Source organism: Nicrophorus vespilloides, unplaced genomic scaffold, assembly GCF_001412225.1.
Source record: "Nicrophorus vespilloides isolate i.1.1-1 unplaced genomic scaffold, Nicve_v1.0, whole genome shotgun sequence".
NCBI classification, from domain to species: Eukaryota; Metazoa; Arthropoda; class Insecta; order Coleoptera; family Silphidae; genus Nicrophorus; species Nicrophorus vespilloides.
Genome location: NW_017095776.1, coordinates 2,835 through 26,368, shown reverse-complemented (window position 1 = coordinate 26,368; position 23,534 = coordinate 2,835). Strand labels below are relative to the sequence as shown.

The 23,534-nt window shown below is 36.8% G+C and overlaps 4 protein-coding genes across 4 annotated transcripts; 3 read left to right on the top strand and 1 right to left on the bottom strand.

The window, feature by feature from the left end:
• Positions 1 to 2,604: 2,604 nt before the first annotated feature.
• On the bottom strand, positions 2,605 to 4,413 carry LOC108563099 (exosome complex component RRP43-like). The gene is made up of 5 exons (XM_017921681.1): positions 4,241 to 4,413; positions 3,996 to 4,170; positions 3,479 to 3,773; positions 3,302 to 3,422; positions 2,605 to 3,248 (listed from the first exon to the last, which is right to left on the bottom strand). The coding sequence occupies exons 1-5, from the start codon at positions 4,255 to 4,257 to the stop codon at positions 3,020 to 3,022; spliced, it is 837 nt and encodes a 278-aa protein (XP_017777170.1). The 5' UTR covers positions 4,258 to 4,413; the 3' UTR covers positions 2,605 to 3,019.
• Positions 4,414 to 4,735: 322 nt separating this feature from the next.
• On the top strand, positions 4,736 to 7,868 carry LOC108563087 (G2/mitotic-specific cyclin-A). The gene is made up of 6 exons (XM_017921670.1): positions 4,736 to 4,804; positions 4,954 to 5,535; positions 5,621 to 6,088; positions 6,299 to 6,522; positions 6,582 to 6,786; positions 6,987 to 7,868. The coding sequence occupies exons 2-6, from the start codon at positions 5,395 to 5,397 to the stop codon at positions 7,287 to 7,289; spliced, it is 1,341 nt and encodes a 446-aa protein (XP_017777159.1). The 5' UTR covers positions 4,736 to 4,804; positions 4,954 to 5,394; the 3' UTR covers positions 7,290 to 7,868.
• Positions 7,869 to 10,013: 2,145 nt separating this feature from the next.
• LOC108563143 (polypeptide N-acetylgalactosaminyltransferase-like 6) lies at positions 10,014 to 15,046 on the top strand. The gene is made up of 10 exons (XM_017921741.1): positions 10,014 to 10,238; positions 10,338 to 10,529; positions 12,142 to 12,211; positions 12,295 to 12,439; positions 13,141 to 13,307; positions 13,366 to 13,732; positions 13,790 to 14,018; positions 14,072 to 14,293; positions 14,351 to 14,605; positions 14,662 to 15,046. The coding sequence occupies exons 2-10, from the start codon at positions 10,368 to 10,370 to the stop codon at positions 14,830 to 14,832; spliced, it is 1,788 nt and encodes a 595-aa protein (XP_017777230.1). The 5' UTR covers positions 10,014 to 10,238; positions 10,338 to 10,367; the 3' UTR covers positions 14,833 to 15,046.
• A 431-nt stretch (positions 15,047 to 15,477) lies between these two features.
• LOC108563047 (ATP-dependent (S)-NAD(P)H-hydrate dehydratase) lies at positions 15,478 to 16,738 on the top strand. The gene has a single exon (XM_017921595.1). It carries the CDS (start codon positions 15,544 to 15,546, stop codon positions 16,555 to 16,557), a length of 1,014 nt encoding a protein of 337 aa, XP_017777084.1. The 5' UTR covers positions 15,478 to 15,543; the 3' UTR covers positions 16,558 to 16,738.
• The last annotated feature ends 6,796 nt before the right edge of the window (positions 16,739 to 23,534 follow it).

Sequence of the window (23,534 nt, the reverse complement as noted above, 5' to 3'; positions counted from 1 at the left end):
CGTTTAGGTTATAAGTAGACGTTTTTTTTTTTGTTTTAAGATGTACATTTTCTTTGTTCTTGTTGTCAAGGTTACAAAGGTTATTTGGGCTTCCGGAAAGAAAACAAACGGAGGAGGAGGGCGCGAAATGAAGATGAAATCGAGATATGACGGAAAAACAGATGAAAAACGGATCGGCGGCCAACGTCGATTTTAGAGGCCTTACAATTATTATTTTCATCATCACACATAAAAAAAAACACAAATCTCCACCACCACACCCCCTCTTTTTGTACATACTGAAACACAATAATGACAAATATTAATTACGATAATTCAATAATTCTACTATTGATATAATGTGTAACGTATAATAATAACGATTAATGAAGATGTATCAATTTGATAATTCACACTGTACGAAACGCTGCGTGAATTTGCCCGAAGATGAATGGAATACTAGGAACATTTGTGATATTTTGTAGTAAATAGCACAAGAAATAAAAATAAATGAATATTCAAGAATTATGATTATATAAATGAATCCAACTTAATAGAAAGACGAAAAAGCTTTAAACTCTCAAATAATTGTAATAATCTAGTGATACAAAGTGACATTACAAAAGTTCAATTTATATTGTTGTTGTTGTTGTTCATCATTCGCGCTTCGCAACCAAAACAAAAGTTGATTTTCGTAGGGCAAATTCATTTGTTTCATTTAGCTCGGACCGTCGTTTCGATGTCGAACAGATGAAAATTAAGAAAAGAAGTCAATTTAACAAATTTTGTATTAGGATTTTTGTACTTTTATAATTCAAAAAGAAAAAAAAATTTGAAATAATCTTATTGTAAACAATTTTTAATTTGATTGTTTCGCTTCTCTTTTGTCCGCATTGTTACGTTGACCAATTGTGAATATGCAAGCGCTCGCGTAAAAGCGAATGCAAGAACTAAAGTTGTTGATAACTTTAAGCTTTAATTAAAGTTAAAACGATATTCGAAACTGCGGCCCGAAGATTTTGCCGATTTTGATGTACATTCAATATTTTTTTATTATGTTATTATGATTATGTCGAATTACGTAGGAGACGTCGCAATTGATCTCATCTGCACTATTGTCTCGTGCACTATCGTTCCTAAGGAGAAGAAAAAATAATGATGACTTTCGCATTGTGAATATGTTATAAAAACAAAACAAAAGGGGCTGCGCTTGCTAGATGTAATATGCACATTCTTCAAACAATATTAAAACAAAACACTAAGAGAAAAACGCCCACGCCTACTCGATTGATTCACGTTCAACTGAAATGAGTACAAAAAGAAATATTTTGTTTTTCTTCTTTTTTAAATATTTTATATATATATTTATAATTTCTGTTTCGTTTATTTGCAACGATCCGATTGAATTGGAAACGCAAAATTGATTGAGGAGAAACAAAATTGAGGAAATTTAGAGCAACAAAACAATGTGTGTTAGTGCAACTATTTTGTTTTTTTTTGCTATTCGATTCAAGTAATCCTTGCCAGCCGCAGCAGCAAAAAAAAAACGTTTCTTCCTTTTTCGAGTCACCAAGTGCATTGGATTCGGGTGAGAAGTCCACATCCCAAAGTTTTCTTACTGTTAAAATATTTACATATATATATATATTTAAAACAAAAAATAATAATACTTGTTTTCTTTGATCTAATGATAGTGAGTGGAAAAGAAATTGTACATAATTTGTAGTAGGTGGTGAAAAAAAAAAGAAGATAGGAAAATCATCAATCAATCAACCCCTAATCTCACCGTTAAAAGAAAAACAAACAAAACTTTGTAAAATATTTATTGATTTAGCGAAATTTGTAATAAGAGACAAGAAAAGGTAATTTAATAATTAATTAATATTAATTGCATATATATATATAATATATAAGTCGAGACACCTTTGTACATAATTATTAGTTATAATATTCACTCATTTGTTTTTTTATCTCTCATCCTTCCTTAATAAATTGTGTTTTGTTTTCTGTTAGTTTCTAAGCGACGCAAAATATTTATATTTTTCTACCGTTTCTTGTTTTTTTTTTCTCTCTCTCTATCTATCTCTTTAATTTAATTATTTATCATCGGTTGTGTTTCATTAATTAATTAATTATAATTTTTAATTACATCGGACCTGAACTTTTGATTCTTAAAGTGACTGATTAAAAAGTAATTTCAATTGTTCGTCATTCTTTTATTATTATTATTATTTTTGTTTTTCGTTGTTTTCTCAACGATCATCAAACTTCACACAAAAAAAAAACAAACAAATCAACCTCCTAGATTTATAAAGAAGCAATATCTTCGCAAGATCTTAGGCCGCAACCTTGGCCTCTCTCCTCTCGAAACAATAAAATCAAAAAGTGAATTTTTTCAATCAAGGCGCGGCTCTGCCACACATCACATTTTCTTAATTATTATTAATGTGTAAATATTAAGCTTTCCTTCTCTCTCTCTTTATTATATAGTTAAGCCTCTCTTCACAAAAGAAACACACTTAAATTATTTTCGTTTATTGTGATGATTGTAATGTAAGTAATAAATATATTTGTACATTGTGTAATAATAATTTAAAAAGAAAAAGAAGGAAAAAAAAAGTGGAGATTTAAAATGAAAAAAAAAACAAAGAAAAAGGTCTAGTGTGTATGTACATTTGTTATCTTATTATATACTATTAAATATTAATTGATATTTTTTTTTCTACACTTTTTCCTGCGACCTTTCTCTGACTTAAGTTAGAGACAACAACCTTAATCTCCTTGGTGACGCTTCATAATCCTAATAAATAAATTGTTTCTATGGAAACGAATTAAAGTGAATAGGCGATATTGATGATATCAATTCTTAATGTCATATTATGACAATCGGTGATTCTTTCAACAAAAAAAATCAAGTCACCGTTTGTCAAATTTGTGGTTGGGCTGGAAACGGATGGAATTCGTAAAGCAAATAGCCTCGAGGCTCTTTCGTCCCCAATTTTTTGGTTTTGTTTTCAGTTCTCTTTCTCGTAAACATTTATTATTTATCAATCTCATCGTTGGTCTCTTGCGTTGCGGTGTCGATGAGCTTGCCGAGAAGCTTCGCCCTCTCCATGCTCTGCTTGATGCAGTCCACCAGTTTCTCCTCGGTGATGGGACTGCCGCCCGGTTTCAGCACCGAGCACAGCTCGTCGTCTTTTATCACTATGGTGACGACACCGGTGCACAGATTCTCCTCCTCGGCGGTGGGATCGATCATGAGGACTGTCCTAAAAAGATTCCAAAGTTACATCAATGATTAATAATTGTATAATCGTTTTACTCGTCCAAGATAGCGAAAGTCGTGGAGACGGGAACGTTGTACAGCTTGAACGGTGTCCTTTCGTCCATCTGCAAGTTTTTACTATCCAGTTCCGCGTTGTATTCCACCTTCGGAAGAGACACTGAAATCGTGCATCAATTCAACTCGTTCTTTGCAATATTCAAATCGTCATTGTACCTGTTTTAAGGGCTGTGAAGAGGGCGAGCAGACAAGCGTCGATGATGGAACCGTCGTGATCTAGACACACCAGATCCGCGTACAGACACCAAGCCAATTTCTCCGTGGAAATGCAGAGATCCTGAAGGTTGATGCAACCGGAATTCTCGATGATGTCCGCTATGACCTTGGTCGCCACCTGCGCTTGATCACTGGGTGGACCGGGTTTGAATTTCGAGGAACATAAAGGCGGCAACTCCAGATTCGGAATGAGGAAGCCCTGCGTTGGAGTTTCCGTTTTCGGCTGGCAAAGCTCCTGCAATTTACAACAAACAATCTGTTATTTTTTTCTCAACTAATTGTATTTTCCCGCGAATTTTTATAACTAGTTTATATAAAACATATTATATGTAATTAAGTAAATATTGAAATAGTTGTTGAATAATTAAATTGATTTTTGAAAATGTTAATAAAGTGTGCCTTGAAGAAAACAAAAGAAACAATAAACAAATGTCAAGTAATTGTAATCCTTCCTTACCGCTTTGATTCCACATATTACTGTAGTTTTGCCAACTTTGGCAATAGCTGAGCCTTCGGCTGTAGAAACAGAGTTCGCATTGATAATGACTGGTCGGTACTTGGTCAGTTCCCTGCCATCCGGTCTGATGTCGTGGGCCAAGTAATCTCTGAAATACTTGATTGGATGGAGAGATCTGAAAGAAATAAATGAAATGCAATTAAGAGATCCCCAATTAATGAATTGCTGTGAAATGGCAAACTCACTTGTATTGCTTTGCCATCGTTTTCAATGGGAAACGGTAAATTTAGGAAATGATAGAACAACAGAAAAATTAAATAAATACAGAGGAGAAACAGGAAAATCTCATAACCTGAAAGGACATGTGTTTTTGTTTACGACTGTGAATAGCGACGTTGCGAATTCTACGACAATGACGGAAAGGGAAATCTCGCCGTCTGCGGAGACATGTGTTTATAGATCTTATGTGATTTCCTGGTTTTGGGGGGATGACCCTTCGAATTGTGAAGAATTACGCAAGATGTTCGCGCTTTGAAGAAAGAATGGATGAAAGAAAAGGGAGCGCCAGGTGATGGAGACAATGGGGATAGAAAAACGGAGGGAAAATAAATGGAGATCCGACAATGCCGTGGATATTGGCTTTTCTGACAGCTCGCCATGGCAACCGAGGTCGTAGGTGGGGGTTGTTATAACATTTTATACAAATACCACGAACATACATAAGTTTACTATATATATATATATATTTGGCGATTCCCGCTCTTTTTTTTTTATACAAATATTGATTGGCTTTTTTGACCGGAGAGAAGGTAAGAACATCTTTATTATTTTCGCTAATGAATCGATGCGTTTGATGTGATCATATTGGAAATGCATGGATTTCCATTCGGACGTCAGATTTAATTTTGTTGTTTTTTTTTTTGTTTTTGTTTTCCCGCTCTCTCTGTTCTTTTCTTAGGAAGTTCTTTTTGGTGGGGGTCACGTGTACAGGGTAGGAAGCGTTCCTATTGGTGGATTCGAGCGGCCGAAAATCGTTCAACGGTCACTCAGCTGTTGTCTTGGTTGTGCGTGATTCGTGTGGTCTTTACTTGCGTTCTGCGACCGTTGGCGGTGGCGAGAAACGAAACATCCTAGCTTCGCACCGCTTCCTTCCTTCCACACACATTCGTTTCTATACCGCCAAGCAAGCAAGGAAGAGCAGTTCCTCTTCCGAAGTCCTGCTGAGAGCATCTTCTTGTTGCTCCCCTCCGGCTCCTCTAAGTGATTGATTTATTTCCCCCCCGTTTTGTTTTTACCAGCCAACGTTTTTTTTTTTTGTCCCCCTCACACACACACATTTCCTCTTTCTGCACCACCCGGCGAAGTGAAGCGTACAGCTCTCACTTCCGCAGAACAGAAGATGGCTTCGTTTCAAATACATGAGGACCAGGAGAACCGCAACCGCGATTATGTTTCGGGAAAGCGGTGTACGCAGAAGAGAGCAGCGCTTAGCTCATCTTTGGCCAACATCCCCGACAGGATCACGATCAAGTCGCAAAAGGTTTGTACACCTATACCCAAACCCACACAATCTATGCACAGCGCTTATCTTGACAAAAAAAAAAAATTCTTTCATCTTTTTACAGCAACCATTGGGAATAAACAATGTTAATGTACTTAAGAAATCGGATGTGGACAAGTTGTTTAAGAAGAACGATGAGAATGTGTTCAAGCAGGCGGCCTGCAAGCAGCCGGTGCCAATTGTGCCTGTCGCACAGTTCCAGGCATTCAAAGTGTACGAGGATTCACAAGATGAACTTGTCAAGAAGGGGATAGAGATCCTCGAGAAGAAGCATGTTGAGGAGGTCTTCAAGAATGCCTACAAGGGCAACGAGGATCGCCTCATGACCAAGCAGGAAGCCCTCGAGTTGGCTGGGGCCCTGGAAGTGGAAAAGCCGCAGGTCATCGACTCCTTCATTGACTCCCCCATGAGCGTGGAGAAGCTCACCGATGAGAACTCTGAACTGCATCAGTTGTGCAAGAGCAGTAGGGACCTCTTCTTCCAGTTGGACGAGTACAGGGATGAGATCTTCAAATATTTATGTGAACAAGAAGTAAGAACCAAATGTTTGATTTATATATTTTTTAACTAAGCCTTAAAAATGATTGAATTCTATCCTGTTGAACACAAACTACTACTATCAACCTGGATTTAATTTAAAATATTTGAGAACTTTAATTTAAACTTGTTACTAATGTGCTTATTTTAATAGTCTTTTGAAAAGTGTCTGTTTCATATTGTGTTTGTTTCTTGTTTTTCGTAGAAAGAGCATCGTCCTAAGGCCAATTATATGCGTAAGCAGCCGGACATTTCACATAGCATGCGCACCATCCTCGTGGACTGGCTGGTGGAGGTAGCCGAAGAGTACAAACTGTATACGGAGACGCTCTATCTGGCCGTGAACTACATCGACAGATTCCTCAGCTTCATGTCGGTGGTCAGAGCAAAGTTGCAGCTCGTCGGTACCGCTGCCATGTTCATCGCGGCGTAAGTTCCATCTTCGATTGTTGTGTTTTTGGCTTTCACAAAGAATCGTTTATGTGCAGCAAATACGAGGAGATCTACCCACCGGACGTCGGCGAATTCGTCTACATCACCGACGACACCTACTCGAAGAAACAGGTGATCCGCATGGAGATGCTCATCTTGAAGGTGCTCGATTTTGACATCTCCGTCCCTACTGCTTACACTTTCATCACCGCCATGAGCATCGCCAACAAATTGTCCGACAAAGTGACCTTTTTGGCTCAAGTGAGTAAACATAATTTTACCGCATTACATTAATAATAACTTCTTCTGAAGTTAAGAACTTCTATTTAGCTACAGGAAGTTTAAGATTTCTTCTTTGGAATTTCTAGATCTAGTTTCAATGATTGTTCAGTGAAACTTGATTTACTCGCCGGAGTATTAGAAATGTTATTGATGTCCTTTTTTTTTCTTTCTTCCAATAGTATTTGAGTGAATTGGCGCTGCTGGAGGCCGAGCCAACGCTTGAGATAATGCCGTCCATGATGGCAGCCGCCGCCATCGCCGTGGCTAGACACACCGTCGGCGAGGAGGCGTGGAGCTCCGACCTGGAGGAGAACACCGGCTACAGTCTGGAGTCGTTGAAACGCGCCGGCGAGTTCCTCGTCGGAATGCACAAGAAGGCACCCGGTCTGACCCAGCAGGCCATCCAGGACAAGTACAAGGTCGGCAAGTACCTGCACGTCTCAACCATAGCCGCTCGCGACGAGCCCATCAAGTTCGACTGAGGCAGCAAGAAAGACGCTACGTCGATGATTATGTTTATATACATACGTACATCTACGTAAACGATCGTAACAATAATTTCTTAATTATTCACTTAGTTTTAATGTGGGACAACTTAAGTGCCTTTATTATTTAGATTTAATTATTTTAAAGTACGTATTTTTTTATTACTAGTTGTTTTGATTTCAAGGAGAGAAAATGTGAAAGAAAGGATTAATGAGAGCGATTGATGATGATGATGACGATGATGACGGAACGACTACGGATCGCCGTTTTCTTTTCTTTCTTCTTTTCGAAAAAATATTCTCTCCGTGACACGACGAAGCGCGCTCGCAAATCTTATGATTTAGATGTAGGTTTTTTTTTTTAATTTTATTAAAAGAAGAGACTCTCCGGACGAAGACGATGGGATTTCCAAAGTGTGTACAGTATTTTTTTTTTTTCCTGCATATAACGTTTTCGTTTATTTACTTACTATATACTATATATTATTATTATTTTTTTTTAATCTGTTCAATGTAAGACTTCTCCACTTAAATTTGCCATACTTAAGCTTAATATATATATTTTTTATTTTAAAATACGTTTTGTTGAGTTGAGTGTATGTATGTATCGCTGAAAAAACTGATCCAATTTGCCAATTATTTTGTAACTTTTAGTCCTTAATCTCTCTTTTTATTTTAATTTTTTGTGTTGTACAGTAATTTATTTTCTCTATATTTTTTTTTGTTCTCTTTGTGTAGGTAATGTATTTTCTTTTGTGTTTCTCCGCTCGCCTTCGTTTTTGCTCCTCCACTTCAAGGGGAACCGACTTCTTCAACTTTGAGAGAAAGCAAAATAACGCTAATATATATCTTAATTATTTATACGACAGTTCTAAAGTGCACTTTTGAGATCGACAATAATTTTTTTTGGAATCATGTTTCGGTTCTCCCACGTTTCTTCTAATCTTATTATTATTATTTTTTTTAACTCGATGACATTTCTTTTTTTTTTTGAAATCTCTTGAATTCGCTGATTTCCAGCTGAATTAGCTAGAAAGTGTTTAGTTTTTATATAATATATATATATATAAATATTTATGAAGATATTTTTGTAATTGAGAAAAAGGAAAAACCGATATATTTTTTTGTATGCAATGATTACGTTAATATTTTGTACAATTCTAAGACGATATTATTATTATTTTCTTTTTTATATTATTTAACATTTTAGTTACGTTTTTTTTACTTACTTACTATTACTTCTTTCTCACAATGTTCGTTTGTTCTGTTTCTTGTCGCAGATGTTCTCGCGAAATCCTTATATCACTTGATCGTCTCTATTATATTAATAGTTTTTTTTAATGACGATGGAATACGTAAACAGTAGTCAGGTTGCTGCTTTGTGCGTTTCTTTTGGCGAAAGAAACCACTTCAAGCGTAGGCTAATTCACTTATTATATTGTCCCTCCTCTCATCATACTTGTTTCTACATCTGTGTTGTTTAATTGAAATGTTTAATATATACACGAATAAACAAAATATCACCCAATTATCTACGCGTCACTTGCCAAGTACATCACATCCCGTACATCACAATTGAAAACTTGGTTGCGTTCAACAAAAACATCCAATCGGATACTTCAACAATTCAAATGTCACTTAATTATTAGATCAATTTATCGTTACAACAATTAAACAACAAAACAATAATTGTTTTTAAACACAATATTTGATGAAGATCACTCAAGTTTCTTACAACTATTTTTGAAATTTCTAATTTGAATCCAATATCGAAACGAGAAAAAGTTTTCAAAATTTTGAACTGGCTCCATCTGACGGCGATTGCGTTTTGAAATTTTTCCGAATACAGATAGTAAAAGTGAATATTAACAAAATAAAATCCTTTCATTTTCGTCAATGAATTGCTGTAAATTAAGTAAATATGTAATATTAGTAAACTTCTTAAAAGAATTAAAAAATTCAAATTGTTGATTGCGCAAGTCTACCAACCTTTTGGTTACCAAACAATAAAAAACACCAAATTCCTCCAGAATCCCCGGTACGTTTCTGTTTATTTTCGTTGTGTGTGTTTCCGAATACAGTTAGTAAAAGTGAGTATTAACAAAATAAAATCATTTCATTTTCCTCAATGAATTGCTGAAAATTAAGTAAATATGTAATATCAGTAACACAATAGTAAACTTTTTAAAAGAATTCAAAAATTCAAATTGTTGATTGCGCAAATCTACCAACCTTTTCGTTACAAAATGAAATAACACCAAATTCCTCGAGAATCCCCGGTACGTTTCTGTTTATTTTCGTTGTGTGTGTTTCATATTACAGTTAGTAAAAGTGAGTAATAACAAAATAAAATCCTTTTATTTTCCTTAACGAATTGCTGTAAATTAGTAAATTTCTTAAAATAATTCAAAAATTCAAATTGTTGATTGCGCAAATCTACCAACCTTTTCGTTACAAAATGAAATAACACCTAATTCCTCGAGAATGCCGGTACGTTTCTGTTTATTTTCGTTGTGTGTGTGTGTTTCCGAATACAGTTAGTAAAAGTGAGTATTAACAAAATAAAATCCTTTCATTTTCCTCAACGAATTGCTGCACATTAGTTTACTTCTTAAAATAATTCAAAAATTCAAATTGTTGATTGCGCATATTTACCAACCTCTTCGTTACCAAAAAAAACACCAAATTCCTCCAGAATCCCCGATACGTTTCTGTTTATTTTCATTGTGTGTGTGTGTGCGTCAGAAAAGATCGGTGTTTATTATTTACGTTTGGTTTGTCGTTTTCCCGTTCTTCTCTCGTTTCCCAAGAAAAAAGGCGAGAGAGATGCGTTCGTGAGGAGATGTAACAGCAGTTGGCTCGTCGGGCCGTGCTCCACTCTCTTCTGTGCAACTCCACGCAATTTCTTCGCGATTCTCGTCGCTTCGTGGATGGCAGCAGTTTCAGGTTAGGAATCCGCTTGTTGTTGTCGTCCCATTCGTTATCATGCATTTGTTGTCGAGCGGTGCGCGTTTCAATTGTTATCGTTTCATTTCGAATTCGCAGCGCCAACGGTGAACCACCGGTCCGGGAAGCATGAAACGCAACCTGAAGAAGCTGCTCAAGTATCTCGCCCTCACCGGCACCACAATCCTCTTCACAGTCCTGCTCTTCCGACTGGTCAGGGGGCCCAAGTTCAGCAAATCTATTCCACCACCTGCACCCCATGCCGCACCACAGATCGACAAGATCCAGAGGGTGAGTACCAACTCATGAGAACAGATTTCATACTCGATTTCAATAATATAAATACATTTTTTGTCTATTTGGTGCAAAGTTCAATTGGAGCGAATGGAAAAGTAATTCTAATTAATGCATGACATTGAATGCATGCAACTACAAACTACTTTCCGCATTAATGTTTCCCATTTTTGTTTTTTTTTTCAACACTATCTGCATCATAAAATAACAGACAAACAAAAGAAAATGCATTTGTTTATTGGAAATTGCATTTTAAACATGATAGCATTGCAATTTACGCGTACGTGTTTAAAGTACACGAGAATTGTTATTCAACAATTGCTGTTTTTTTCCCTCCCTATATTATCGCAAATACTTGCATTGGAATTACAGCTATTTGCTTTACTTGCACAATACACTTTGATTGGAATTACAGCTATTCCAGTAGCCAAGGATACGCAAAAACAAGTGAAAACCAATCAGTTAACTGTACTGCAGTTCCATCTTTTATTACTTTTTCAAAAACATCTTATTCACCCAAAAATAAACGAATTAATGCTAGAAAATTGTGTTAAGTTTTCATGTTAAGCAATTATCTTTTCAATAATTATAATTTGTGTGTTGCGGTTTTCGATAAAACGACGTGATTTCCATGAAAATATGAAATATAATCATGTTAGATTAGTTTCTTTTATCTCATCTCACAGTTATAATTAATAACTTCATCAAAATTGCAAACACTTTCGGTTAATGTTTCGTAATCTTTGGTGATTTCAATAAGCTATGGTCTACGAAACGAAATTCTCTGTACGTACGCGTTACACTTTTCTTATCTACAAAATAGTGATGGCAACTTATGTGGGATCATTCGATTAGATTATTGTTCTATTTGAGCAGTTGCAACAATTTCCATTTGCTCCGATTTTTTATTGTTGTTCGCGCGCCGCCAATTCGGAATAATATTCAAGGCGATCGAAGGTTTTTCAACTTTCTCCTTCATTTGTATATTTGCGCGGGTTTTACTTGCAGTCGATTCTCTCGAGACGGAGACGGAAATAACAAAAAAAAATAAATAAAGGACGATTCAATCGATTCGCTCGTCTTCATTTGCAATTTGTCTGCTCGAATTAAAAAAAGAAGAAAACAAATTGAGATTTAATCATATTTTTGTTATTGTAACATCAATTTATAATTGAGTTATTTGTTGATTTGTAAAGACACAATAAATAACGTTTATTTCTGTAAATTTCAATGTGTAAATATTACTCATTTGCCTGTAATTCGCGTTCAAAAATAATAGATAGAAGACCGATATAAAAATTAGATATTTGAGGAATGCTGTGCAAAGTAATGAAAAAGTGTCTTCACATTTTAGAGATTTTGCCAGAAATCATGATGAATTTCATATTTTCACATTATAACAGTTTTGCTAGTTCTACTTTATAAAAACACCATTTTTGGTCACGTAGTATGTACCTTTTCAGGTAGTTGAAATAACTGGTCCAGAACTCGTCCGTTCCCTTCTCGTCCGATCTAATGTTTCTGTCATACCATAATTTTAATAACGCAAATATTTTCATATTAAGAAGCAATGAATTCTTTAAATTATTATCAATGATTTCTGTTTCAGGCTATAGTGGATAACGAGAAGATCGACTGGCACGACTATGAGGCGATCAGCAGAGATCTGCATAGGACAGGTAAGAGCAGACAGTCGGATTTGGGATGTTTTGTGAATCAGATTAATGGATTGTTTTTCTTTTCTTCTTCTGTTCCTGTTAAGGTCGAGGCGAGCAAGGCAAACCCGCTGCGCTCGATGCCGGCGAGAAGCACGACTACGAATCACTGTTCAAGGTGAATGGATTCAATGCTGCAATCAGTGATAAAATTGCGCTGAACCGATCACTGCCCGACATTAGGAATCCAGGGTGCGTCACAATTATAATATTTGCACATATAACACTTAGATACGACCCCCATGACATTTCGCATCACTGCATACCGATTTCCGCTTTCTCCGCACATTCTCGCATGCTTCCTGCGTGACAACCACTATAGAGGGCTCAGTAAACTACTTTGAAATTATCCATGAACATTCACTTTTCTTGGAGCAAAACTTTTCCGTTAATTTTCATTTTTTTTTTAAATTATTCTAAAAATAGTGGGTTTTCAATGTTTATTTACAAATTACTCTTTTTTAATAAGCAAGTGAAACAGAAATATCTACAAAAACAATGATTATCAGTGTTTTGAAAGATAATTGAAATAAATTTCATGTTTTTTACATTATATCGGTATCATTTTATGTTTGTTGTGAGCCGCCCTCAAACGATATCGTGTGCGTTTTATTTAAAAAGAGAAAAGCGGAAATTGTTGCTCATGTTTATAATTAGCGAACGCTTCAAACTTAGACAACGAATGTTTGCAGTAAATTGAAGCGAGACGATTTTTATTGCATGGTCTCTCTTTCCGTGTGAATCGTTATTTGGTAATCAACGCTTAAACGGGACACGCATCCTATGTAGATAATATGGATATCATTTAGTATCTTATTAAATTCGGCTGTTAAATTTTAATATGAAGATGGTTATTGTATAATGTTATTTTATTGTTGTTGTGGATGATTTAGATGCAAAGCCAAGAAGTATTTGAAACACTTGGACACTGTGAGTGTGATCGTGCCGTTCCACAATGAGCACTGGACCACTCTTCTGAGGACGGCGACCAGCGTCATCAATAGATCGCCTGTACATCTTCTCAAAGAGATCATCCTTGTCGATGATTTCAGCTCAAAAGGTGATGTATATCCTTGTTGTTTAAATCGTTAATTAATTTATCGATTTATCATTTGCAGAATTTAGCAAGGGGAAGCTGGATGAATATGTTGCGAAGCATCTGCAGAAAACTAAGGTGATCCATCTGCCGGAGAGGTCGGGACTGATAAGGGCCAGGTTGGCTGGAGCCAAAGCAGCTGTCGGGGATGTTCTCATCTTTCTAGACTCGCATACAGAATGCAACGTGAATTGGCTTCCTCCTCTATTAGAACCAATTGCTCAGAACTACAAGACTTGCGTGTGCCCTTTCATCGATGTCATTCAGTATGAAACCTTCGAGTATAGGGCGCAGGATAACGGGGCTAGGGGTGCTTTCGATTGGCAATTTTATTACAAGCGGTTGCCTCTGCTGCCCGAAGACCTGGAGCATCCCACGGAACCGTTTAGGTAAATCTGGATAAACACTCGATCAATGTATGATGTAATAATGATTTTGTTGTACAGGAGCCCGGTGATGGCCGGCGGATTGTTCGCCATCAGTACGAAATTCTTTTGGGAGCTGGGCGGTTACGACGAGGGTTTGGATATTTGGGGCGGAGAACAGTACGAGCTCAGCTTTAAGATTTGGATGTGCGGCGGTCAAATGTACGATGCACCTTGCTCGAGGATTGGGCACATTTATAGGAAGTACGCTCCGTTTAAGAATCCTGGAGTCGGAGATTTCGTTAATCGAGTACGTTTCTACTTTTATGGAAGCAATTTGTTTATACAAATTATCTTTTGTAGAATTATAAGCGGGTAGCCGTGGTGTGGATGGACGAATACGCAGAGTATCTGTACAAGAGGAAACCAACCCTGAGAACCATGGATCCGGGTAATGTTACAAAGCAGCTTGCGTTGAGGAAGGATCTGCATTGCAAGACCTTCAAGTGGTTCATGGAGAACGTCGCCTTCGACTTGCCATTGAAATATCCATTCATCGAACCTGAAGACTTTGCCAGAGGAGAGGTAAAATAATAGAGAATAAAAATAACAAAATTGGATGGCAACATTGATGTGTTTCAGATTCGTAACTTGGCCGCCCCAGAGTTGTGCGTGGACACCAACTTCAAAATCAGAGATTCCGCCGTGGACTTGAACGAGTGCATCAAAGGCACCAAAAGGAAAGGTGAACAGGAGTTCAGGTTTACGTGGCACAAGGATATAAGGCCGAAGGATAAGACCATATGTTTGGATGTCTCCGATGTGAAGGATAGAGCGAAAGTGCTGCTCTTCCCATGCCACGGAGCTAAAGGAAATCAACTCTGGAAATACGAAGCTGTAAATTCTCGACAAATTTTCACTACATTCATGTTAATTCATTGTTTCGATTATAGGATAAGCAGTGGCTGATCCACGGTCAAAACCCCAGATGCTTGGACTGCGATCCCGGCCAGAAGAAGTTGTTCGTATCGAAATGTGATGAGAACTCGATGACGCAGAAATGGCGCATCGAGCATGTGAATTTAACGATGCTTGCCAATTGGGAGAACATTGGTCCCCCATAAGAAACATATCAGTATTTTACAAAGAGACTTATTCGAAGAGGAATTATTTTCTAAATGTAACGAAGAGGTAAAAAATTCAATTAATTTTCGTCATTCTGAACTGTGATATTTCAAAAAAAGGAAAACAAAACAATGAAACAAGAGGAATTCTTCGTTAAAACAAGATGTAATAAGTATATATTTGCCATTATTTTATAAGGAATAAAATTCAATAAGGAACGTACATTTATTTTCCATTTCGAAAACTATAGTAGTTGGCATTGTTGATTGATTGTTGAACAGTTGAAAATGTTTAGTGACGTCGAACTTCAGAAAATTTGAGTTCAAGAACGTAGAGTGGTGTGATTTACAGAGCTTCGATTAATCAATGCTTGTAAACTGTTGGGGTAAGATAAATTACTTTGTATAATTGTAAATATTAGCAAAACGGGCGGTTTTTCCACTTTGTAAAAAGTTATAGAAATATTTTAATTTCGCTAGTTGTGATGGTTGCCTAATGTGTTAAATGTGTTGCCTATATCGGTTAATTACTTTTACCAATCGTGTATCTTTTTTGTATTCTTCCGATCTTCTTATGATGTTTGTCTTCAATTTATTATTTATTTTAATGTATTTGCAAAATATTTCTAGTGTGGGTTTTAAAAGGAAATCCGCAACCACAATGTTTCGTACGCAACTTGGAATGCATCAGAGGTTGCGAGTATAAATGTCATGAGTTTGTTATTGTGTCGTGTCATTGGTAAGCCGGTGATCAGATTTGTGTATCCTGCGAATAGTTTGCTGAATCTATCGAGGATGACGCACTCGGAGATGTCGAACTCGTGCTTGCAGGCGAAGCTTCTGGAGAGATCCAAGAAGTTGGCGCCCTCTTTATCGTCGGAAAGCAAGTACAAAGGTCAGGCTGGGAAGGTAGGCGTCTTCGGCGGGTCGTTCGAATACACCGGAGCGCCGTACTTTGCGTCCATCGCAGCGCTGAAGGTCGGCGCCGACCTGTCGCACGTCTTCTGCACGAGGGAAGCGGCCGGCCCCATCAAATGCTACAGCCCAGAGCTGATAGTCCATCCGCTGCTCGACGATGGGGAGAAGCAGTTCGGAAGGATCCAAGAATGGTTGGATAAGTTCGATGTGATCCTCATCGGGCCGGGATTGGGTAGGAAGGCGGAGACGTTCCGCGTGATCGAACTGATAATAAACTATTGGCGACAGAAGCGTAAGCCGATGGTCATCGATGCGGACGGTCTCTTCCTGATCACGCAGAAGCCGTCGCTGCTGGAGAACTTCGAAGCGGACGTGATCCTCACTCCGAACAAGATGGAATTCGCTCGCCTGTTAAAGTTGGATCATCCCGACGAGTTGCCCGCCGCCGATCCGCATCGGTTCATGAGGGACGCGAAATGGGGAAGTCGCGTATCTGTACTGGTCAAAGGCCATCTGGATGAGATGATCGATTGCGAGAGGAGGATGAGTTTCTGCGATTTGGGTGGATCGGGAAGGCGATGCGGCGGACAGGGCGACATCCTTGCCGGCTCCATATCGGTCTTCCTCTTCTGGGCAAGGCAGTTCGAGGAGGACAGGAGCTTTGTGGCGGCTTACGCCGCATGCAAATTGGTCAGGGAGTGCAACTCCAGGGGATTCGCAAAGAAGGGTCGTAGCTTGGTTTCCACAGATATGCTCGAAGAGATACACCCGGTTTTCCATGATAACTTCGAAGTCGATAGAAATTGATTCTCTCTGACATCTTGTATATTTTTTTAAATTGTAATATAGTTTATTTTCAAGCAAATAACTTTATTTAACCACACTTAAATACTTGAACATTGAAGAGATTGTTGAGTAGATTTATAGGTAACACTAATTTGGTATCAGCATCTGTTTTCATTGGGGAATTCTTGTGAAAAACCTTTACTTTCTATTGTACTTGCTAATTGGAATGACTGGAAAATCTTTGTAAAAAGAAATACAATTTGGTATTTCACTTTTCTTTTTTAATTTCTCGAAAACTAATGATTTTCTTTTTATAATCTTATTGCACGTTATATATTTCGAGTTTATTTTTAATTGTTTCTAAGTAGTTTTTGGGTACGTGTCCTTGAAAACTGTCCAAGATGTTTGTTAATGGAGAATATTAACTAGCAAATTATGTCGCCCAATTTATGGGTCCGGTTTATTATTGCGTCCGGAATAGTGCTGTGTAGAGAGGAGAGGAGAGGATGAGTAGAGAGTTTCACCCTATTGAGACCTTTGGAATTTATCGACAACAGATTTAGATCCCATAATTCCAGATGGGATTTCATAAAGTTTACCAATCCAAACGCTATCTGCGCGCGGCAATCCGCCGCCCGCACCCAAAACCCTTCCGCCTGTCCCACCAGATCATCATCATCATCATCATCACTCGACATTCAAATTGATTTGACCGGTTAATTATTATATTATACAAAAAACCACAACGCACGTCTCCGTGTGCAAACTCGATAAAACTGTTGTACTTTTATTTCGCGTGTGCAGATTCGGGTTATAAAATTGCAGGAGATATCGTTTCCCTTCGCGAATGCGGAGCGGCGAGCTCGTGCATCGCAATGGTTTATTATTGGGAGCTTCGGGAGCGCAGTTTTTCTCGCGATAATCATTTCAAATTTCATATATATCGCGGCAATAAAACGTGACACCGGTTATGTTTCTTTAAGGCGCACTTTGCAAAATCCAATTACATTTTTAGCAAGCAATTACACAGTTTGTTGCCCCACATTTATTGAATACATATCTAATCTTGTGGACGTTTTTATTAGAAAGGTTTACAACATTATTATGTGTCTAGAAATAATAAAATATCGTAAAGTGAGAATGTTTTCAATGAAATTCGTTAAGCGAGAACTGTTTGAAATTTGAAAACTTCAGTTTACGTTAATTAGTATACTTGATAATGTCATAGGTTAAGTGAGTACGGTGCAATGAGATTGAGGTAATAAAATTTGAATTATGTTTGGAAGTAAAATCGAGATTAAGGGATTTCTTTAATGCTTCTCTCTGCAGATGAAATGAGTCGATGTTCTCTTCATTTCTTTATGGCAATCGCAGCTCGGAAGTTTAGGACGCCGAAGGGAGTAAGCCGGAGCGAATGAAAATAATTGGTTCGGTCGTAAAGATAATTAATAGAGACGGCGGTGATGATAACAATAAAAAAAATAATCGGGCATTAATACTAAATGCGGGAATACGCAAACAGTGTAACGATAAAAGCTCGCATTTGCAGCTCTTCCGCAGAGAAAACGCGTACGAAATGATGAAAGAACTATAAAAAAAAGTAATGATAAAAGTAAAGTAAACAAAGCGCACGAACAATTAAATCAAAATTCATGCGAACTTCTGCTCCGGTTGTGGGCGCGGACTTAATTAATCCGTCTGCAATTAAACTTTAACGTGAACTTTAACCGAGCCACAAAGTAAACGAAGACCGCGCATAAAGCAATGTCCTTCTCCAGAATTCTTCTCGCGTTTCAGCGTTTGCGCAAGTTTTGTAATGCTTTGCTGGGAGTGCGTTTATTACACTTCAGTTTAATATCAACATTACAAATATTACAGAACATATATAATTTTCGATGTGAATGATCGTCTAATTGGAATATTATTGATTTATTCGTTAGTCTAGTTATAATTTCGTCCTATTGGAATAAAGTAGAGTAGTTTTGTTGTAATTTATAGCCACTTACTTTCATTCCAATCAATGTATAGTGACTACGTGGTTTGAAAAATCAATCAATGTATATTTTTTTTATATTTTATGAAGTGCGGCGGATATATCCGCCCTAATCTTTGTGCTTGGTTACTGTGATGACGCATTCATCGAATTTAAGTTCCAAGTGAGGCGCCACTAGTCTGTTTCATTGTTTTTGATTGAGCTTTGATGTTAGTTCTGTAGAAGTAGCAGTAGTCTCTCAAAAAGCAGTTGAAAATGCGACCTCCGTCCGCAAAGGGCTAGTTTCTTGCAATTTTTGGAATTACCTAACCTTTACTTAACCTAAATCAAATGAAATGAAACAACTTTGATGTTAGTTCTGTAGAAGCAGCAGTAGTCTCTCAAAAAGCAGTTGAAAATGCGACTACCGTCCGTGAAGGGTTAGTTTCTTGCAAATTTTTGGAATTACCTAACCTAACCTTTACTTAACCTAAATCAAATGAAATGAAACAATTTTATTGTTAGTTCTGTAGAAGCAGCAGTAGTCTCTCAAAAAGCAGTTGAAAATGCGACCTCCGTCCGCAAAGGGCTAGTTTCTTGCAATTTTTGGAATTACCTAACCTAACCTTTACTTAACCTAAATCAAATGAAATGAAGCAACTTTGATGTTAGTTCTGTAGAAGCAGCAGTAGTCTCTCAAAAAGCAGTTGAAAATGTGACCTCTGTCCGCAAAGGGTTAGTTTCTTGCAATTTTTTGGAATAACCTAACCTAACATTTACTTAACCTAAATCAAATGAAATGAAACAAAGGTTAAAATGAAATCGATGAGCATAAACTGGAATCTGTGTTAATATCTTTTTAATTGAAGCTAAATTGATTGATGCGAACGTGTAATTATCGTTTAGGATTTCAATTCCTTTCCGGGCTGCATTCTTTGTGTGAGTGTGTGTGTAATTGTTTCAGCAATACGTGAGATTGCTTTTAATGGCGAACGTTAACGTTATCTGATATATCTCTGGCAGATTAAACTTTTCCTCCTCGCTCCGGGTTTTCCTCGTCCACTTTTCCGCTTTTCCACTCCATCCACTCTCTGCGCCCACCGTTTCCACCCTTTTTCCACCCCCTCTCTCACTAATGCCGAATCAATGTGTTTTCCCGCAATCGAAACAAAACATTGGAAACTGCTTAAGGATTTCCATTAACAACACTCTTGAGAGAGAGTTTTTTTTTCTACTTCTTCACTCTCTCCCGCACCCATTTTCATTTTCCCTTCGTGCCTTCCTCCATTTACGGAAAAAATATCCGGAGGAAATTCGTTTTTCACAGCCTCGTTTAGGATTTTTTTTTACCCCAAATGTGTTGCCTCTATTTTTCTACTGTTTTATGTACGGCCATGTCCAAAGTCAAGAAACGTATGTATGGAAATCGCATTGAATATTTCAACATTTACAGAAAACGAAATGTTTTCCATTTAGTTTATTGATGACTGATACATTATTGAATCTTTGTAAGGTTTAAATAGACGTGCGGTGAATATAAGACGAGCGGCGGATATATCCGCCCCGAGAAATTCTCTTTTTTTTACTCCATCCATCCATAATGCAATTTAAACTGACGATAATTTTTTAAAGTGTTGCATTTTGTGATGCATTTTTAACGCGCGTTCAGATTGGAAGCAACAAGTGGCAACTTTTGTAACGTCACATGCAATTTAATCAACGAGAGATGCACAATACACATAACACACTCAGCAATCATAATTTATATAGTCGTTTTGACTAAGTTCGACTAAATTGCCTGTAATAATTGTTTAATTAAATATAAGCAAGTAGAGTTGAAAGTTATCTTTGAGATGATGGAAAATCCGAATGTATTATATATAATATGATGCCAGCCAGCGTTGATGTTCGGTATTCAAAGTGCTACTATATCTCCTTTATGTTTGTTCGTGTAAACTCTTGCGGTTTTGCGAAGTTGCTGCAACCACCTGGCCGGAATCCAGGCGTCTTCGAGAGCACCGTAATTTTCGCATATCATCGATTTCGCAACAAAAGGCTATCCTGGAAAATTGCTGGAATTAATTTCCTAATAAAACTGTATATCTGCAGTGCGTTGAAAACTATGCCTCGACATTATGAAATTGCAAATATTGAATATTTAACTAGTTGAAGAAAAAAAGCTACAGGAAATTAATTGAAAGTTTTTTTTTTGCGACGCGATTAAGTCACTTCCGCAGTTTTGCGAAGCGGATTACATGCACTATTTAAGAGATTCATCAAAGCCGATTACGTCAGAAGGAACGGAGAACCTGCTGGCCTCGCGATCAGAGTCGAGCCCTTTTCTCTCAAGTTTCGAACGCAATCGAGCGAACGCGAACTCAACTTTATTCACTCATGTGATTATAATTATGCAAGTCTTTCGTTTTACACTTGGAACTCTTGTTAAACAGGCGGAAATTTTATTAAGAAATTTTCCTTAATTCAGTAAAAATTAATGAATATTGAACTAAATTATCAAATATAGTAATTTTGGTTTGGTTAGTTAGTTACGTTAGTTTAGTTACTATGGTTACTTAAAGTAATTTTTGTTTATGTTAGGTTACGTTAAAAACATTTGAAATAACATACATTACTTTTTAGATTAGTTAACATTTCGTAGCAGTTAGTACAAGTTGCATTTGGTTAGTTAGTTACGTTAGTTTACGTTACTATAGTTACTAAAAGTAACTTTTGTTTGGTTGTTTAGGTTAGGTTACGTTAAAAACATTTGAAATAATATACATTACTTTTTAGATTAGTTAACATTTCGTAGCAGTTAGTACAAGTTGCATTTGGTTAGTCAGTTACGTTAGTTTACGTTACTATAGTTACTAAAAGTAACTTTTGTTTAGTTGTTTAGGTTACGTTAAAAACATTTGAAATAATATACATTAATTTTTAGATTATATAACATTTCGTAGCAGTTAGTACAAGTTGCATTTGGGTAGTTACGTTAAGTTAGTTTACGTTACTATAGTTACTTAAAGTAACTTTTGTTTGGTTGTTTAGGTTAGGTTATGTTAAAAACATTTGAAATAATATACATTATATCATCAGGTAATCTAAAAGTTAAATAGTCTATAAGCTACTATTTGTTACATCTTTTAGTATACGTTTATTTCTACGTATTTCTGTAAGGACTTAGTATAAATTCAAGTATTAAAGTGTGCAGGCAACGCGGAAGTCCTTTAGGACTATTTAGAACGCGAATGAAATCTTTTTAAACTGTTCATAAATAAAACCCATATTTACGTCTCCATTATACAGAAATTTATAGTTGGTGCTTAAAAAGCAACGAAATATACTTTATTTATTTTGTAAATGTTTTTGTTTATGCTTTGTTTTTTTTACAGAGTTGTGTAATACAATACACTTGAAGTTTGTTTGGCATCGAGACAACGGAAAATTCGTGACTCGAGGAAAAATTATAGCTGCGAAGTTGGCGGGAGCAGAAACAAGTGAGTTAAGTTTTCGGAGCGTTTGCGTTATTATACGTAAGCGATCGGCGCTGTTTGTTTTCCATTTTCCGGGGGGGCAAGAAGCTAACGAATCGCGAGTGCTTCTGCCTCTATTCTGATTGTTTTCCTCTTCCACGCTGCGGTTCTATTGTTCTTATCCCGTTTTGTTGCTGCTGTTGTTGTTTTATCTCTAAATCATTGCGCGTGCGAGCGGCGGGAAAAGTTGTTTTTCCTCGTAGACGCGCGCGTTCTCTCCCGTTCGCTCGCGTTTTCCCGACGTCGCGGTATCAGTCAGTCGGTGATTTCCCGCAGCCGGAAAAGCGCGCACACGCGATCCGCCGTCCAGACCAGACCAGGACTGAATAGATCGCGTGAGTTTTCCGCGTAAAAATCTTCCCCCATCAACCGGCACGAAAGTGTTGCGTAAGGTTCGGACCGCCGAACGAGACGAAAGAAACAGATTGAATAAAGGAAAAGAAAAATACAATAAAACGACAAATAGTCAACAAACGAATCGGTGCTAAGGTTCTTCGTGGTCTCTCGCAACAAGTAAGTTTTTTTTAACAGTCGTTTCCTTGGAATGTCTTGAAGTCAATGAACCATGGCGCATCTCCCGCAAGCTTTTTTTTTTAGTTGTTGATTACAATTAATTCGATTTGTATTTAGAAAAATCATATAAACTTTTCTAAGCGTTTCCCAATACAATGTTTTCTAAATTGATTTAATATTATTTGAACAATGACAACAATTACAACTTTTGTAATTCTTTATTAATATTAATTAGTATGTAAATACTTTTATGAACAATTTCAGTCTTCGAAAAGCAAAAGAACTACATTTTAGTCGTTATTTTGAAAGTTAGTTACATTCAATTCGGATCAATACGACAGTTAATTACCATCTAGCAATAAAGCCAAGGTTACGTAATAACCGTGTGGAATTGACATAGCTAATAAAAAGTTGATTTAGTGGTTTTGGAGCGTGATTATGGAATTCAAGGCTAGTCTGCTAGTATTTTGTAGCAGTTGCGATATTTCTATAAATTTTAATGTTTCACTTGTTTCAAATTAATCATTTGTTTTTCTATACATAGTCGCAGTTTTAAATATCTTAATTGAACTTTCAGATAATATTAATGATGGTGTATGTGTATAGTATAGAAAGTACATGTATTTATATAATTTGAATATTTCACTATTTGTATTTCATGCGAGGCATAAAAATAATTCCTGTAAAAGCAGTAACTGTAAATATAGTGACATACATTTATTTAAGTTGGCATACATGGTAATATATTATGCAATTTCAGTTGACAGTGTCAACTCACAAGTTGAGATATATTGTAGTGGTATTACTTATTGCAGGGTTTCCAAAACTTTTCTTGCAACGGATAATAAATCCTGAAATTATTAATAAAATTTAAAAAAAATGAGAAAAAACATTCATTATTTATTTGGTATTTTATTAAGCTTTGCACGTAACACTTATTAAGTTTCCACACAACAGAATTTGGGATTTCCCTGATTTAC